This window comes from Babylonia areolata, chromosome 33, assembly GCF_041734735.1.
Source record: "Babylonia areolata isolate BAREFJ2019XMU chromosome 33, ASM4173473v1, whole genome shotgun sequence".
NCBI classification, from domain to species: domain Eukaryota; kingdom Metazoa; phylum Mollusca; class Gastropoda; order Neogastropoda; family Buccinidae; genus Babylonia; species Babylonia areolata.
In genome coordinates, this window is record NC_134908.1 from 12,255,822 (window position 1) to 12,275,081 (window position 19,260).

Below are 19,260 nucleotides of genomic sequence, written 5' to 3' on the forward strand. Positions count from 1 at the left end.
GGCGGTTGTGGGATAAAGCCTGAGTTTTAGTAAAGCTCTTCTCTGTCCACTCAGTGATGTCTGTCCATTTCTTTCACAGTTTGCCTAATCTCCTTATCTCTGCACTGTTCTCTGTCTTGCGAGTCTGTCAGATCTTGTCATGTGGCCATACCATCTCATTTTCCTTTTTTTCACTGTGGTTAGTAGGTCTTCATACCAAGCAAAATGGTGTCTGATGGTTTTTCATTTTCATTTATTATGTGGTCTTTCTAGGATATGCCAAGGAGTCTTCTGAAGCATATCATTTCCACTGCTTGGATCCCCTGAAGCTCTGCTGCAAGAGTCCAGGACTCGCGTGCATACAACTATTACAAGAAAATAGAGAGAACCACTGCATACTGAAGCTTCAGTTTTGTTCTGAGACTGATGTTCTTGTCTCTCCATATGGGCATCAGTCTTGCCAGTGCTATTGCAATCTGCACAGCTCTTGCCAGTATTTCGGTCTTGGACCCTTTTTCACTGATGATGACATTCTTTCTGAAAGTTACATGTACATTGTATTGTATTATGCATGATTTTTTTTACAAAATGTAAGATGGTTTGTGTACTGGTTGGTCTCACAGTAGTCTGAAAATGTCTATAGAAACATGAACAGCAGAAACACAAAAAGATTTCATTCCAACATATAATCTGAACAAAACAAGTATATAACAATGATGAATAAACAGTCTAAAACAAACAGTAGTAAAGATACAGAATTGTGGTTAACAAAGTCAAAGAACAGATTTTGAACTTTATGTTTTTTGTTACACATTGCACACAAAATTTGCACTTGCACACTAAGCAGGTTGTAATAATAGAATTCACTTTTTGTCAGGATTTCATGAATTATTTGATTACAGAAACCAAACAGACAATATTTTCTAAATAACCCTAAGAACAGCCAAACATTTTTTTTTTTTTTAAGTTCCAAACGGTAAATGTTTTCAGATAAAATGAACATTTGATGTCCCGAGTTACAAAAACATTTTCACTCCCATGAAACTGATCAGTGAAACATGTTCTGAAACTAACATCCTCAAAACAAACTTATATTACTATAAGAAACTTCACTAGTCTTATGAATAATTGATGGATATATCAAAATAAAATAAACAGAATAATAGATTTGAATACAGTACCATAATAAGATAATAATAAATTCGTTTTTAAAAAAAGTGAATAACTGTCCCAGCAACGATAAATGTGGGTTCAGTCAAAATAAAAGTCAATCATGTTCTGAGACAGTGAGCCATCAAGCTTTTCTTAGACTAGGACTAGGAGTGCCCCCTTTAGAGGAGAAAGCGTTTTGTGTATTCTGAATATTCTTTGTCCAAAACTTTCTTGTAATTGTTTGCAGATGTAATGTAACTTCACAGTCCGCATTTTATTTTCAGAGTTGCATCATCAAGAGATACTGTGAAAAGCGTTTTGTGAGCAAGTACCTAGCAACTATTGGCATCGACTATGGTGTGACAAAGTGAGTGGATTTATATGATTATAGATATTACTGTTTTGCTTCATTTCATGGAAAGGAATAGTTGAAGTACAAGTCACTGGCTTCGGGAAATGTGGGGTGGGGGTGGATGAGGGGGGGGGGGGATGAAAAAATGTTAGAATATGGGAGACAGGAAAGAAAGTGAAGATTTCATGACCATCTTGACATAACAAAATTATGAAGAGCTTCAGTTTTCATTGACATAGTTTTTAATAAACTTTGCAAAAACATAACAAAAAAGTCATTGTGTTTTCAGCAACTGTGAGAAAGGTATTGAAACTTACTCAAGTTATTTCATTAATGCATATATTTGGGAATTGAAAGAATAACATTTTTTTAAAAAGTATCTTTGTTGACAGGGTTCCTGTGCGGGACAGGGAGGTCAAGGTGAATATATTTGACATGGCTGGTCACCCGATCTTTTATGAAGTAAGTATCATTTAGTAAAGTGCTAATGTCAATGTTTTTTTGATGTTTTTTTCTTCGCTGCTCCATCATCTGCACTGTTTCAGTTGCATTACTTCCAGTTCCATGTCATTCATCCCAAGTCCCCCATGCCCAACCATACCTGGATTTGTCTGTTGCATCTTGGCGCTTGCGTTCCACAGGGAACTATCAATATTAGGTCACCAGATTTGTTTTTTATACTATAACATTAGCATTGTTGTGATTTGTGTTGTGATGATGTATAATTTTTAGTATTGTTATTATTGATATTTTACCATTGCCTTTCTCTGTGAGTATTAAATAAACAGGGATGAGTGCACTATCTCTGTGGTGGTCTTGCTATTGTGTTTTGCAGTGATTTTATGTAAAAGGTGTGTGTGCATGCATTTGTGTGTTTGTGTATGAGAGTGGTGGTTTGGGCTGGTGGTGAGAGAGCATGTGTGAGCTGCTATATTGTTTTTTTGTGATTTTTAGAAGTGGAATGGCTAATGATTGAATGTCATCTGATACCCCATGGGCATACCAAATGTTTCTATGTGAAGCCAATAAAGAGTTTTCAAAGTGGAATTTTATACAGATTTTTCCTGAGACAACACTTTTGTTGCTGTGGGTTATTTTACATTTGCTGAGTGCATGTGACACATACGACCTGTTTATTGTCCCATCCCATGTGCTCAGATTCTCTTGCTTCCTATGCTGATGTGTTATCACTTGGCCACCACTCCACAGAGTGAACATCCCTTATAGTGTGAGAGCCACCACCATGTCCACCAAATGACAGCCCCACCATAAATCTTCTGACATTGAAGACCTTGACAGGAATTGCTAAGAATTTTTATTAGGCATACTGCTATCTGTTACCTTTTTTTTTTTCAATCGATGGTTGATAAGTGGATTATATTTTCAGCATCTTCAGAGATGCTTTTGTATGGCCAACTGAAGGAAGGCCACCGTGAACTTGGAAGACCCTGCAAGCGCTTCAAGGACACCTTGAAGACAAACCTCAAAGCCTGTGACATAGACATCGCTTCCTGGGAAACTGATGCCCCTGACCGCTCTCATTGGAAGATGCTGTGCTCTAGTGGCATAAAGACGTTTGAAAACAAGAGAATGCTGGCCATTAAGGAGAAGTGTGAGCGAAGGAAGCAGGGCTCAGCTTCTGGAGATGTTTTCCCTTGCAACACCTGTGGGAAGTGCTGTGCATCCAGAATCGGCCTCTTCTCCCATATGAGGACACACACCGACAGATAAGCCTGCCTGCCTACTCATCCATCAGACCGACGGGAGACTCCATCATTTTCAGCATAATCACACACACACACACACACACACACACACACACACACACACACACACACACACACACACACAATGTGGGTATGTTCTTTTTTCCATTCATAACTTGCTGACTACTGATAAGTGATATGGATGAGAAATGCTAATGTGACTATAAATCAGGAAATCTGCACACATTGATATATCAGTTAACCTTCCAGCTCCAAGTGCTGTTGAGGTATAAACCATATGATATACGATTTTAATGTTTGTTTTAGGTACACAATTATAGAATTTAAAATATATTTTGAAAGAGGATCTTGAAATGGACATATAACAGTAAATGTTCTTGTTTTGGTTAAACAATGAATTTGTTTCTAGGTTCCATTGGGTACTTTTAAGCACATTTTGACACCAAAATGTTGATGTTTCAGGTTCGCAATGAATTCTATCGAGATTCCCAAGGTGCAATTATCGTTTTTGATGTCTGCAATCGTACCAGCTTTGAGTCCCTGGATTTCTGGGTCCAGGAAATGCATAATGAGGTTGGGGATAAAAGCGAGTGTGACAACATCGTCGTCTGTGTATGTGCAAACAAAGTAAGATGTATTTTTGATTTTGATTGTTTGTAATAAATGTTCTTTGTTGTTTCATTGTGTTCCCACTGGGTGTGCTGGACAGCTGCAGTGAAAAAGAAATGATCTACTGTTACTGTATTAGTTTCTCTTCTTTTCCATGAGATAGAAATGATGAATCTTCATCAATATTGCATTTACTTGTGTATTTGTGTACCCGTTATGTTGTCCATGTACACAGGCATGTACCCACACATGCGTGCACATGCGAGCATGTGCACACACACACTGAACCACCTTCTCCTTCCCTTATATCCCTCCTCTGCTCCCCATACACACAAACATCAATCCCAACACTGACCACTTAACCATTTGTACTTGATCTACACTACCAATAGGTGGATGCCCGACAAAGAGCTGTAGACGAATCAGAGGGCCGAATTTGGGCTGATTCTCACGGGTTCCACTATTTCGAGACCTCCGCCCAAACTGGAGAGGGCATCAGTGACATGTTCCAGGTGGGGAGAAAAATAAGTGTGTCATGTGAAAAAAAAGAAAAGAAAAAAAAAAGTGTGTCATGTTATGAGCAGTATGTTGGACTTCTTTTAAGAGATTTTTCTGTCTTTAAGTTTAAAGTAGTCCTTTTTTTCTGCTTTGCAATTGATGATAAGAGTAAAATTGGAAGCTTGTGGTGGTCAGTTGCTTACCAAAATGAACAGAGTTTTTCTTTTGTTTTCGTGAATGAAATTTGATAGGTGTATGCATTCCAGGAACATGAAGAAGAGTAGATTGATGCATCCTCTTGAATGTCTCTGCATGATTTCACTGCATTTGTGCATGATTCTGGGGAAATATTGTAGAAATACACACAGATATATCATTCATGATGATGATGCATTCTTCGTTTGATACGCATCTGTGTTCATTGTGGGAAAACACTAGTGTATAACATGCACATATCCCTCTTTCACTCAAATAACACTCCTACACACCCAGACACACACAAACATAAACATACACAAAGTGTTTCACACAAATACGATATTACCTAACAAATTATATTACGAACAAAGAACTGAGCATTTACAGTTCACTGTGTTCACGAATAATGCGTCCCAAGTAGTGAGAATTTATTATCTAGCCATGATTGTAAACAAAACTTAAAAAAACAACAACAAAAACTAGTGTTTTAGATGCATGCCCAGTGCTCAAACTTTGTCAGTGAAGTTACCATGAAGTTCTTCAAGAGTTGTGTCCTTTCCCCTTGGTTTTTTTAACTTGGAAGTTTGAACAACCAGTTTGCTTAACTCTGTCACCGTGTACCTCAGCTGGGTGGATTTTCGCCTCACACGAGGTGTTCAGTGGCCGTGTGTAGCCAGGAAACAAAGACATAGTGTTATAGACTGATTCAATGATTGTTCACAGCACATACACTGAGACTGACACACAGAGACTGACTGAACACACACACACACACACTCACACACACACACATACACACACACACGATATGGTTTGAACGGTGCATGATCTAAACTCAGCACCTCAAAAAGTACGGACAGATGAAAATGTAAACTGACCGGTGAAAGCAGGAACACTTGGAAAGTTGTTGATGTCACGCACCCACATTTGCTGCCTCTGATTTCCACCAACAGCATGTTACACGTTGTTGTTGTTGTTGACTGGTTCATCATTTCTTCGATCATCAACAACCATAGAATCATCACTGTCACTGTCGCTTTCTCCGTTTTCGAGTTGAAAATCAGGATCGCCATCACCCACACGTACCTCCTCAGTATTGTCAATTTCTTCGTCATCTGTAATGACAACATCTTCAAGTAAATTGTCTTCATTTTCTCTGTCTTCATCTTCACCTTCTGAACAGTACCTTCATCACCAGAGCCATTCTGAACAACTTCTTGAAGCACTTCTTCAAGTGACACGACTGTCCGCCTTGTCCGTTCAGACGCCATCCTTGATAGCAAAATGACTGGTCTTGAGTCCTTTGTTTTAAGTTGGGGATTCGATCGGATAATGCTGACTAGGTCAGCATAAACTGGTCTAAAAATAGACAGATGATTGGTATGTGGAATTCCATGTGTTTTTTTCCCTCAGACCGTTGACGGGCAGTCTTTGTTTCGAAACAAAGCTCAGCACGCAAATGCGCGCACCGTGTGGTTAACTGTAAATGGCGCTACCACACAGATATGTGTGAGTTGTGCCCAGCGGAGCATCGGCCTCCACGCATATATTATATGCGTGGTACATTGTTATAAAGTTAATCATGAGTTACTGCCCAAGCAATGCTCACGAAAAACACATGACAGTGTCAAGCAGTGCAGTTATGAAGCACAGCACAAAAGAGTTGAAAGAAATGGACACTTAGTGTGCTTTGTGTGTTGGCAGGCACTGTTTGAGGGGGTGGTGAATACTGTTGAGAATGGGGGAAAGAAAGCCCCCTTCACTACCCAACTGGGATACACCAAGGAACAAATTGATGTCATACAGAGGCTGAAGAGTTCCAAGTCTGACTATGAGCGTCTGGGTCTGGCTCCTGGCGCTAGCAAGTGAGTTGTGATCAGTGATGTGCGTGCGTGCGTGTGTGTGTGTGTGTGTGTGTGTGTGTGTGTGTAAGGCATGCTGGTTAACAGACAGATGACTAAGATAAGATGATTCACAGTTCCATCTCTCTTACCTCCCTGTTTAGGCTTCACTTGGCAACTTATTTTGCATTGTTGGCTCAAGCATTTCAGATTGCTTACACTGAGAATGGGGGCAATCGCTTTAAAAATTGTTGTATAGTATCTTTTTGTTGTTATTGTTGTCCTTAACGAAAAGTTTTCCACTCAGGAATTGATTCGCCAGTTGTCAGAATCCAAGTTCCAGCTATATTCATGTAATCTTAACTTTCTAAGTATTCCATTTTGTCTTTTGATAAGTCTGTGGCTTAGAGAATGTTTCAGTTTTTTTCTTCCATCTCTTAAAGGGGACACAAAGTTGTTAAGCTTTTTGGCTTACATGAATCAAGCATGATACTTTTCCGCCGTTAGGCGGAAAATCGCCGTGGTTCATTACAAATCAGCCGTTCAAAATATCGATCCGCCGCCAGTGAAGATGATTCCGCCGCACGAAACTTTGATTTCCGCGGAGCGACACATTTCAATAAATTCTGGAAGGTGGGGGTCATTTTTGGCTCTGCACCGGTTTCCAATCAATGATTATCATAGTAGGCCTATCCCAGAATTCACTTCCGCTTCGCGGGAAGTCTCGTTTGTTGACCGGCTTACTCTAGGCTACAGCGACGTAGATCTAGGCTACAGTGAACGACTCACACAAATTGTCAATGCCAAGGCCTGTTTTCATTGAACGGACAGCTAAAACATCTTCTTTTGATCGAGATTCAAAGAACAAATGGTGCCCATTCAAATTTATGGAGATGGAAACTGCCTCCCCCGATGCGCATCACTGCTAGCAACAGGAGTCCAAGAACATCACTTTCAAATGCGCCTCAGAATTGCTGTTGAACTGGCTGCGCATGAAGACTTCTACCTCACAGAAGAAAATTTGAGATCAACTGCTTCACCCGCAGATCATCTTAAAACATATGCTTTGTTCTCAGACCAGTATACATCAACAGAACTGACTTCAGAGGCTGTTCGCAGTACTTTTAGAAAAGAGGTGCTGCACATTCTCACTCCAGGAACATACATGGGGATCTGGCAACTACATGCTGTTGCTAGTGTCTTGCAAAGACCGATTTTTTCTATTTATCCTTCCTATGGAGGACACAATGTACGACAGTACCTCCACAGAATCATTTCACCAAGAGTGAGCAGTCATTCCAAGGAGTCGGATTTGCCTGGCATCATGTGGACAAGAACGGATGGAAAGAGTTTGCCAGAAAGTGCTTGGACACCAAACCATCTTGTTGTCTGTCTCTCTGGCAGTAAGTCCCGAAGCTCTGCACAACCTGGTCCAGACTCTCCACAGTCCATTGCCAAGGATTCTGCATGCATTAGCAGCGAGGCCTCGGACAGAAAAAGGAAGGCATCAGCAGATATCCGAGCCTTCTTCTCAAAGAAATCTTGTTGAGTGTCCTGTACGTGCATATGCCTCCTCCATGTTCCTGCAAAACCCCTGTTTTACAACTACATCCAGAGTAAAACTAAAAGTTTTCCTGTTTCTGGGACAGACCTGTTTGGATGACTTAGCTTTGCTGAATTACATTTTGCTGTTGGATAAATTTACCTGTGGATTGGTGGTCCGGTAAGGCTATAATTCATGCATGATCATTTTTTTTAACAAAGAAACAGCGTTTCTTTATAATGTTCTGTGTGCTTTTCTCACACCCAGTTTGCCCCTTACAGTAACAATACTAATTTTTCCAGGTAAATTCTAACACATGGAATGGGCTTGCAAGGATTGCTCCAACTGACTTTTTAGTGTCTATATAGACTATATACTAATCAATAGACACTAAAAAGTCAGTTGGAGCAACCCTTGCAAGCCCATTCCATGTGTTTTGTTATGTGTTCTTTCTCTGATTTTATATATATATGGCTAATTCGTGTTCAAAATGTCAAATTTCCCCAGAGGAGCATGCCCCCGGATCCCCCCCTCCCCCCTTTTTTTTTTGGGGGGGGGGGGGGGGGGGGATTGTACCATGTTAAGCCTCGTTCTAAAGAGGGGGGGGGGAGTAAACAGTTACACTAATTGAGAAAATCCATGTCTGTATTAATTAGTCTTTTATTTTTGACACTGTTGTGGGTTCAGTCCACAGAAAAAAAAAATCCTCTTTTTTTTCCAATTTCAGCTGCATTTTTTGTTGTTGTCTGATTTTCCTCTCTTTTTTTCCTGCCTTGGTGGCATGCCTGATGAATATATTTTAGGTAGTCTAATACTTTTTAAAGCAAATAAATTTTCTTCTTGAGATAAAAAAAAAAAAAAAAAAAATTGATGCTTAGAGTAGTCACAGATTCAGAGACTCACTTTTGCTTTTGGGTGATTAGTGAAGCAGATCGAAACAAATTTGTTCAAAAATACTTTGCAAGGGCTTTTCCAAACAAAAAGAAGAAAAAAAGAAAAGAAAAAAGAACAATGCAAGGACTGAATTGGAATGGATTTTGGTTTAGTTTCATATAATTTTGAACCTGGGTTTAAAGAAGAAGAGTGAAAACAAACTGCTGAAAGTCAACACCAATCAAAGTTTTGAGTGCCAATGTGGAAACTGCGTGTTTGCCAACTCCGTCATGCCGGAAGAAAGTGGGTGTTGCAGAGACACTAATTTGACTGTTGCAGCTTTTGAAAACATGAGTGTGATAGGCCTGCAGTTTGAATGACAGAATATCTGTCGTTTCCCACTGTTTTTCTAAACCGAGCAATCCTGGAAGTTGGCGTTGAGCACAGGCGATGTGATGTCACAATTGACCTCTTTCTGTTTCCTTTCTGGGGAGCCAAGTCCAGTATGGCAGCACCCTGTGTTGTGCCAAGTTGATAGTTTAACCTTTGTTGTACATCATGGATGTACTCACACCCACACACATGGTTTTTGCTCTGTAACTCAATTTATTTTGAAGCCACTTCCATGAAATTCCATGACTTTGTTTATAATGTATTACATTACATATCAACTGAAAATTATTTAGTTTTATCCATAAACAAACAAATAAATATACAATAAACGTCCCAGTACGTCGTGGGTGTGAGCACACGCATACTCTCAAAGAACAAACTTTGCACACTGTATGTCGTGGGTGTGGGGCCACCCATACTTTCAAAGAACAAGCCTTGTGCGTCATACGTTGTGGTTTCAACATTACCTGTGCCTGCTAGAGAGAGAGAGAGAGAGAGAGGTAAGAGGCATTGATAAGGAAATCCTTATTGTCCACCTTTTGGATTTGGTACCACTGAAACAAGGCCAGATTTCATTCTGTCTGCTGCTACCTTTGTCTGTTGTGCATCATATCCCGGTTCAAGTCTGTGTGTGTGTGTGTGTGTGTGTGTGTGTGTGTGTGTGTGTTTGCATATAAACACACAAAAGAAAGAACAGTGTTTCCTGTAAGCCTTAAATCTGACACAAAACCAAAAAAGCAAAAAAGCATTTGTCAAATGTTGCAGTTTTTGTTCCACAAAGTGTGGCAAGACAGGGACAGAGATTGCGCATGCACTTGTTTGTGTGTATATGCATGTGTGCGTGCGTGTGTGCATCAGTGTGTATGCGAGTGCATGTATATGTCCACAGGTGGCGTGTGTGTGTGTGGGGGGCGAGGGGTCTGTGTGGGATGGGGGTGTCTATGTACACACGTATATCAGTGTGTGTGTGTGTGCATGTGTGTGTGTTTTGCCGGGCCATGAGAACATCGGTACACTCCAAAATGCGGGAGTGAATCATTATTTGTTTGTTGTTAATACAAAGCATGTTTGTTTTGTTGTTTTTTATTCAAAGCATGCTAGATTTCATCAGAATGACTCAGATTCGACTCTGAGTCAGATCTAAGTAATACATAATGTTTGGCACAAGAGAGCTTCCATCAACACGTACAGAACAGATTAGACCATAACGGCCTTTACGGGGACAGACGAAGAGAGCATGGCTTTTTTCCCCTTAATTTTTGTCATCAAATACATCGGCAACACCTTGGCGTCCAGGCGACATCATACCTAAGTTTGACCCCCTTCCTCCTCCCCCTTTTTATCTCCGGATTTGCACATATCTCAGGAATGGCCTCTTGCTGGGGATCACGTTTTCTGTGCAGTCATGCCCAACGAACAGTTTCCCTTTTTTTTTTTTTTTTGTAAATGAAATAATGAAATGGAAAAGCCCATTTACACGTAGCTCTCACATCCCTGCACTTGGTCAAGCACTTAAATAAGTGCATGCAATTTGAAACTAGACATGCAAGTTTGCGGAAGCAAACATCAAATTTGCTTTACGGACAGGTGTGGGTTACCATTTGTACACCCATGACGTACAGCAACGTCTTGTTTCTTAAAAGAAACCATGTGTTACTGTACACCCACAACTTATGGCAAGGGAATAATTTCCTATAAAGAAACATGGGTTACTGTACACTCATGAGTTAAATAACGGATTAGTTCCTATAAAGAAACATGGGTTACTGTACACTCATGACTTAGATAACGGATTAGTTCCTATAAAGAAACATGGGTTACTGTACACTCATGACTTAGATAACGGATTAGTTCCTATAAAGAAACCATGGGTTACTGTACACCCATGACTTAGATAACGGATTAGTTCCTATAAAGAAACATGGGTTACTGTACACTCATGACTTCGATAACGGATTAGTTCCTGTAAAGAAACATGAGTTACTGTACACTCATGACTAAGATAACGGATTAGTTCCTATAAAGAAACCATGGGTTACTGTACGCCCATGACGTATGGCAATGGATTAGTACCTATACAGAAACCATGGGTTGCTGTGCACCCACGACATATGGGAAGGGGTTAGTTCCTATACAAAAACCATGGGTTGCTGTGCACCCACGATGTATGGCGAGGAGTCATTCCTTCATAGAAAGCATGGGTGTCTACACCCACGATGTACAGCGTTTAAAATTTTAGGCGACATACAGGAAAGGTTAAATAAATATAGCTTCTTTAATGCGCAGATATGTTCAGTTTGATGTATGGTTCTGTATTATTTACCTATTTGCCAGGTGTTTAGAGCATGATGTTATTTTACTTCATATTGCCCTATAAGAACTTTGGAAGAAGAAAAAAACTGTTAAGAAAGGTGTTGTTTTTCTTACCTGTTCAGAGTCTAGTTTTGGTTCAGAAGACTGTGGGTCATTAAACTTGCTCACCACAAAATTGCTGGGTCATTTTCAAAATTAGTGGGTCAGGAAAAATATCCCTTTCTTCCATCATCACTGGCAATTCTTTAGCTTAAGCCCCTTCACTACCACACAATATGCATTTTCATTTGTACATTATCTGTCTTTTTTTTGTATGCACACAAATATGAAACTGCTTAAGATATGTGTTTGTAGTCCTTCGTTCTTGTTGTTAACTGATGCAGTGGAAGTGTTTCCTGTTCAAGCATTCATGTATGTATGTGCGCACTTATGCACTATTCTGGATCAGGGAAAATTACCCTGAGACAGTCAACAATCACATACATGCATGCACATTTGCACACACACTCACACACACACACAGGCTAACACCCACCCAATCTAAAATCCTGTCTTCCTGTCTGCACACACAAATATATACATAAACCTATCACAGGGTGTATATGTTATTAAGAAATGTAATGCGCAACCTGTTCTGAATTGCAGTCAGTATACAGTTTGGTGCTTTAGAACAATTGCACAGTTTTCAGACAAAACAACTGATGTGCGCGTCCAGTTTATAGAATTTTCTAACCCTCACAGAAACTCTCATTGACACCACCTTCATAAGCTGGATTGATTGAATAGTCTACACTTCTAGTTCAACAGGATGCTGACCTTCAGATAACATTGAAAACACTTTTCTTAACCTGTTCAGTGCCTATAAGATGTCCACTGATGTCCTGCATCTATTCTAATTTTTCCTTCATTGGAGTTTGGTACAACGAACATAAACAGACTCTAAATGGTTAGTTTAATGTGTCTAGATTATAGACATACTATTTAAGTGAGCATTCGTTAGGTGGAAGACCCCATTCTTCTTCTTCTTCTGCATTCGTGGGCTGCAACTTCCATGTTCAGGCAGCCATACTCTGTGTTTGGGGGTACCCCATTCTTCTCCAATGATTTGCAAACTGGACCACTTGGAGCACGCATGCCAAAACGTTTTGCCTCACATGCCAAAAAGGCATCAGACACTTTTTCAAGTGAAGATAGTGGTCCTGGCCTAGTCAGCCGATTAACACAACTTTGCAAGCTGTCGTGATGATTATGATTATGCATAACGTTGAGAGATGGATCTGTCTTGTTTTGATTTGTTTGAACTAGCTGTCCTGTTGATTATGTAGAACGTTGAGAGATGGATCTGTCTTGTTTTGATTTGTTTGAACTAGCTGTCCTGTTGATGGATCTGTCTTGTCTTATGGAGGAAACTGACACTAGTGACAGCAACAATCAATATTTTCTTCAGTTCATCTATCCAATCAGACATCATTTTTGAGTGGATGACCATGACTAACAGTGAAGGCACAGTACTTTCATGTAATTTGAGGAGAAGGGGAGGAGAGAGAGAGGAGTGGTGTAAGACGACAGGTCGGAGGCCAGACAGAAGGTGTGTAAAGAGGGTGTAGTCCATTGTTGGTGAATTGTCTTTTCACAGTGTGACAGCAGCCAATAATCCATGATTTTCATGAAACCCAGGGTTGACAGATGATAGACAGGAATGACATGTTTAAAAAAAAAGTTCATGCTTTTTGTAACTGATCAGTTGAACGATTTCTTGAGAGAGGAGACAAATTGGATGCACTGCAGACACTTTGTTGGATCAGTTACAACCAGGAGGAAGGGAATTAAGTGCTTTCTCCTCTAAAGGGAGACACTCTTAGGTGTAAGAAAAGCTTGATGACTCACTTTATGTGAACATGATTGACTTTTTATCTTGATTGAACCCTCGTTGATCATTGCTGGTACAGTTATTTACTTGGATGGCTACAAGAGTTATGATTGTTATCGTAAACTTATAAGCCATTTTTGACTCACTTGTGTAAACAAAGTGAATCTGTGTTTTAACCCAGTGTTCGGTTGTCTGTGTGTGTGTGTGTGTGTGTGTCCGTGGTAAACTTTAACATTGCCATTTTCTCTGCAAATACTTGACAAATCAAATTTGGAATAAAAATAGGAAAAATTCAGTTCTTTCCAGTCATCTTGTTTAAAACAATATTGCACCTCTGGGATGGGCACAAAAAATTAAAAAAAGAAGCCAGATTATATGCAAACTGAATTTACTGTTATATATATATTTTTTTTTTAATTCTCTAAACTTGGCACTTTTATCTGATATTCTGACACAACAACAAGAGCAGCCATTTTTATCATTTTTTGTTCAAAACAGGAACTTCTTTGCTAAGCATGGAAGTTATATTTATTTTGCATGTCTGGTGTAGATAGTAAAAAAGGGAAATTAATCTCTAATTAATGCTAGGGGGGTTAATTTTCTTTAAACTGATCTTTCTCATCTTCAACATTACATTTTGAAATTATACTCAATACATAAAAAGCTTGTGTGTTTTACTCTTAGTGTACAGGGCTTTCACTATGTTTATTTGCCCAAGTGGTCTTTTTCGGAAAATACTAAAATCAATACAACAGGTGGACTTTATAGATCTATTGGCTGAGCCCTGAAGGTCATGGGCAAAAATCAATTGCATACACATATTTGTACATATTCAAAGCGCGTGCTCGCAACCTCGAAGAGTGACATTTTGTTTCAAGTTGTTGACCTGCCCGTTCAATCCAATATTAGTCGACAATACACGATAACATGTGATGGAAAGTTGGAGAAGGAGACCGTTAAATATTTATTCAGAGAAAGATTTGTGAACGCCTCATCACTTACTGGATTATGCCCCAAACTGCCATACAAATATCAACAAAATCAATCAGAATTCACAGTTTAAAATATTAAACCATGAGAGTTAATACCCTTGATGAAACATAAAAATTTCCAGTCCAGACTTTTCACTTCATACAATGTTTAGAAGTACTTGTACTTGACTGTGCATGTTATTTTTCATATCAACTTTAAAAGTATAAAATTAAATGGTAAAATGGGGCGTCATTTACCCCGAGACTGTTGTCAGTCATGCTTGTAGCAGATGATGCTTGTTACACACTGTGTTCGACAACACATGAAGGCGGTAGAGAAGGGAAAGAAGAAGAACAACAACAACGGCAGAGACAGCAATCACTGATGAAGTCAGTCAGCCATCCACCCTCAAAACTGACCAGTCTGACAACTCCCCACTGGCTCAGTTTCTGCATCAGCGGCAGACTACCCTGGGCCTGCACTACGAAAATGACACCAGGCTAGACAACAGTGTCACACATCTTTGAAACACAGCCATCCAGAACAACAGATCCGGTCAACTTGATATCATCTTTATAATCAAGATCAGAACATGTGTGGGTTGAATCAATATTATTCATATCATACAGTTTAATATAGATCTGAATACTATGACATGTCTTGATATTGAATTTCTTCAAACTTGCTCTCTCTCTCACACACACACACACACATGAGAGAGAGAGAGAACAAGAAAAAAATCTTTATACATGAGGATACATAAATATTTATTAAATGAAAGAGTTGTTTGTTGTGGTCACGTGTGTGTATCTGTGTGTGTGTGTGTGTGTGTGTGTGTGTGTGTGTGTGTGTGTGTGAGGTTCTGTAACAATAATTGAGCACAAAATAGATTCAAATGTGGAATGTATTTACTGAATTAGATGTGTATGAGAAAGAGACAGAGATTATGAGATAAAATTCTTTATTCATGAGGATAATAGATACATGATAAATGAAAGTTTGCTGTGTTCACACACACACACACACACACACACACATATTATTATTATTATTATATTATGTATTTGTGTACACATGTTTTGAGCACAAAATAGCTTCAAATGTGGAATGTATTTACTGAATTAGAGGTGCATGGCAGCGAGAGAGAGAGAGAGAGAGATTACAAGAAAAAAAATCTTTATACATGAGGATACATGGTGTGTGTCCATCGAGATCGATGATGACCATCGTTGTCATCCAGCTGTGGGATGGGGGGAGGGTGGTGGTGGGGTGGGGGGATGCTCATGAATCTATCTGTGAATGCGCAGATGGCTGAATAGTCCAATCTGCGCACAAAATGTTCGCTGACAGTTGGGGCAGACAAAGACAGGCATATCATTGTCAGGGAGCTTGTTTGCCCATGACTTTCTGGCCTGCCTCTTCTGAACAGCTGCAGCAGTCCTGTTGGCCTCGAACAACTTGGTGCCTTTGTGCACAGCAGCGCGCCATTTGTCACAGTCCACTGCAGATTCCTCCCAGGAGTCGGGGTTGATATCAAACGCTTTCAGAGAGATTTTCAGAGTATCTCTGAAGCGCTTCTTCTGACCTCCGTGTGATCTCTTCCCTTGTTGCAGCTCGCCATAGAAGAGCCTTTTGGGCAGCTGATGGTCTGGCATGCGCGCCACGTGTCGAGCCCAGCAAAGCTGGGACTGCATCAGGAAGGTGAAGATGCTGGGAAGGGTGGCTTTTGCAAGCACCTCCGTGTCTGGGGTCCTGTCTTGCCACTTGATGTTCAGTAGCTTCCTGAGGCATGTTGTATGGAAGTAGTTCAGCTTCTTGGCATGTCGTTGGTACACTGTCCAAGTTTCGCAGGCGTACAGTAGTGTGGGGAGAACTACTGCTCTGTAGACCTTTAGCTTGGTCTCAAGACCAATGCCTCTTCTGTTCCACACATTTGCATAGAGTCTGCCAAAGGTTGCGCTTGCTCTTGCAATCCTGACGTTCACTTCATCGTCGATGGTCGCATTTCATGACAGTGTGCTGCCAAGGTATGTGAACCGCTCCACCGCACTGAGTCTCTGACCATTGACTGTGATGTTGGGCTCAACGTGGGGTTTCCCTGGGGCTGGCTGATGGAGAACTTCAGTTTTCCTCGTGCTGATGGTAAGGCCGAAGTTCCTGCTGGCAGTGGCAAACTTGTCAACGCTGAGTTGCATGTCAGCTTCAGATCCAGCATTGAGGGCACAATCATCAGCAAACAAAAAGTCTCTGATGATGTCTGTCATGACCTTCGTTTTTGCTTGAAGCCTTCTGAGGTTAAACAGCTTGCCATCTGTTCGGTACTTTAGGCCGATTTCAACATCGCCATCTCTGAAGGCATCAGTAAGTATTGCAGAGAACATGAGGCTGAACAGTGTTGGCGCCAGGACACAGCCTTGCTTGACACCATTTGTGACAGGAAAAGGAGCAGATGTTTCAACATTGTCCTGGACTCGAGCCTGCATGCCTTCTTGGAATCGGCTGACCAAGGAAATAAATTTCCGAGGGCATCCGTACTTGGCCATGATTTTCCACAGTCCCTCTCTACTCACGGTGTCGAAGGCCTTAGTGAGGTCGACATAGGTGGAGAACAGATCAGCATTTTGCTCCTGACATTTCTCTTGCAGCTGCCTTGCAGCAAACACCATGTCGGTGGTTCCGCGCTCTTTCTGAAATCCACATTGGCTCTCTGGCAAATGACCTTGGTCAAGGTGTGCTGTGAGGCGATTTAGTAGGATCCTGGCAAGTATCTTGCCTGCGATGGAGAGCAAGGAAATGCCCCGATGGTTATCACAGGCTTGCTGGTTCCCCTTTCGCTTGTACAAGTGAATGATAGATGCATCTTTGAAATCCTGGGGGATCGTCTCTTCTTTCCACATGAGTGAGTACAGCTGGTGGAGCTTCTCAGTCAGCACAGTGCCTCCATCCTTGTAGACCTCTGCTGGTATGGAGTCTGAGCCAGGTGCTTTGCCACTGGATAGCAGACGGATTGCTTTCTGGGTCTCAAGAAGTGTTGGCGGATCGTCCAGTGCTTCGTTGATGGGGACTTGTGGGAGACGGTCTATGGCTTCATCATTTATGGAGGAAGGGCGATTTAGGACACTGTTGAAGTGCTCAGCCCAGCGTTAGAGAATTTTCTCCTTCTTGGTGATCAAGGTATTCCCATCTGCACTGAGGAGGGGGGATGATCCTGAGGATGTGGGGCCGTAGATTTCTTTTAAGGCATCATAGAACCTCTTCATATCGTGCCTGTCAGCATATCCCTGGATCTCATCAGCTTTGTCACTCAGCCACTTATCCTGCATCTGATGTAACTTTGCTGAACAGTCCTGCGAATGGCATTGTACGCATCCTTTTTTGATGTGGACTTTGGGTTGCTCAGGTAGGCTTGATGCAGACGACGTTTCTCATCCAGAAGCTGCTTGATTTCATCACAGTTTTCATTAAACCAGTCTTTGTGCTTTCTGGTCATGGGTCCCAGGGTCTCTGAAGCTGTACTATAGATCAGCACGCGTAGGGTACTCCAGTCAGACTCCACATTCTGGTTGTCCAGAGAGGCGGATTCCAGACGATCTTCCAGCAGCTCCACAAAGGTCTGTTTGATGGTGATGTTTTTCAGCTTAGCGATGTTGAGCCGTTTTGGAGCCTTCTGGCCTTGGGGGCGTCTCTTGGGTTGGATTCGAATAATCAGGTTCGAGACTACAAGGCGATGGTCTGTCCAACACTCGGCACCGCACATAGTCTTTGTCACACGCACATCTTGCCTATCCCTTTTCCTGACAATGACGTAATCGATGAGATGCCAATACTTTGAGCGAGGGTGCATCCATGACGTCCTGTTACGGGTAGGGAGGCAGAAAACTGTGTTGGTTATCAGCAGTTCGTGCTCTGCACAGGTCTGAAGCAAAAGCAATCCATTTGGGTTGCTGTGGCCCACGCCGTGCTTTCCAATCACTCCATCCCAGGAGATGTAGTCAGAGCCAACTCTAGCATTGAAGTCCCCAAGTATAATGAGCTTGTCTGCTTTCGGGATAGCAGCAATGACAGAGTGAAGGTCCTCGTAGAACTTCGCCTTCACTTCATCCGGGTTGGTCATGGTTGGGGCGTAGGCACTGACAATGGTGAGGTGCTTCTGGCCAGATGCCAGTGGGAGTTTCATGGTCATAAGCCTATCGTTGACTCTCTTTGGGATTCCAGCTAGCTTGCTGACAAGTGCGGTTTTTACTGCAAAACCAACGCCAGCCTCGCGTCGCTCTTCGCTTCCTCGTCCACTCCAGAAAAAGGTGTAACCAGATTCCCGTTCATTGAGCTCGCCTTCGCCTGCAAGCCGAGTCTCACTCAAGGCTGCGATGTCAATGTTGTATCTGGCAAGTTCGGATGCAGCTAGTGCCGTTCTCCTTTGGGGTCTGTCCGCGTTATCTCTGTCCAGGGGAGTCCTTATGTTCCAAGCACCAGTGGTGAGAGGAACGATCCTTGTTCTTTTCTTTTCTTTCTCTTTGTTTCGACCGCTGATGTAGGGTCCCCGCCAGCCGCGGTATGCTGGCCAGGGTGATATGGAGCAGGCAATTTTTAGGGCACCTTTTCTACCCCCTTCCTCATGCCAGGGAGGTGAGCAGTGCATTCCTAAAGAGGGCTGCTCAGATGGCTGCCGAGCTCCATCGCTGCTCCTGTCGATGAAGAACGACCCTATGGCCTGAGCCGCCTGGGTGCAGGTCTGCGGCTGCGACTGCCAGTGTACCCACACCTGTCGTTTCGTCGCTCGCCCGTCGCCACAGGACTTGGGGGTGATGAAAGGATGAAGGATGAAAGGTCATTAAGGATGACTGATGACTTGCTCGATGAGTTTGTTTAAAGTGAAGAGGAGTTGCGCAACGTCAACCTCACTCTTTCGTCCGGGTTCACCAATTTCCAGTGGCAAGACT

General features: G+C 41.7%; 1 protein-coding gene across 1 annotated transcript in view; it reads left to right on the top strand.

Moving 5' to 3' along the window:
- The window catches only part of LOC143276919 (dnaJ homolog subfamily C member 27-like), a 28,122-nt gene that overhangs the window by 1,489 nt on the left and 7,373 nt on the right, over positions 1-19,260 (top strand). Inside the window, exons 2-6 of the mRNA XM_076581586.1 lie at positions 1,416-1,498; positions 1,876-1,945; positions 3,673-3,837; positions 4,212-4,331; positions 6,220-6,380. Of these exons, the coding sequence (XP_076437701.1) occupies positions 1,416-1,498; positions 1,876-1,945; positions 3,673-3,837; positions 4,212-4,331; positions 6,220-6,380 (599 nt within the window). The remainder of the gene's footprint in view (positions 1-1,415; positions 1,499-1,875; positions 1,946-3,672; positions 3,838-4,211; positions 4,332-6,219; positions 6,381-19,260) is intronic.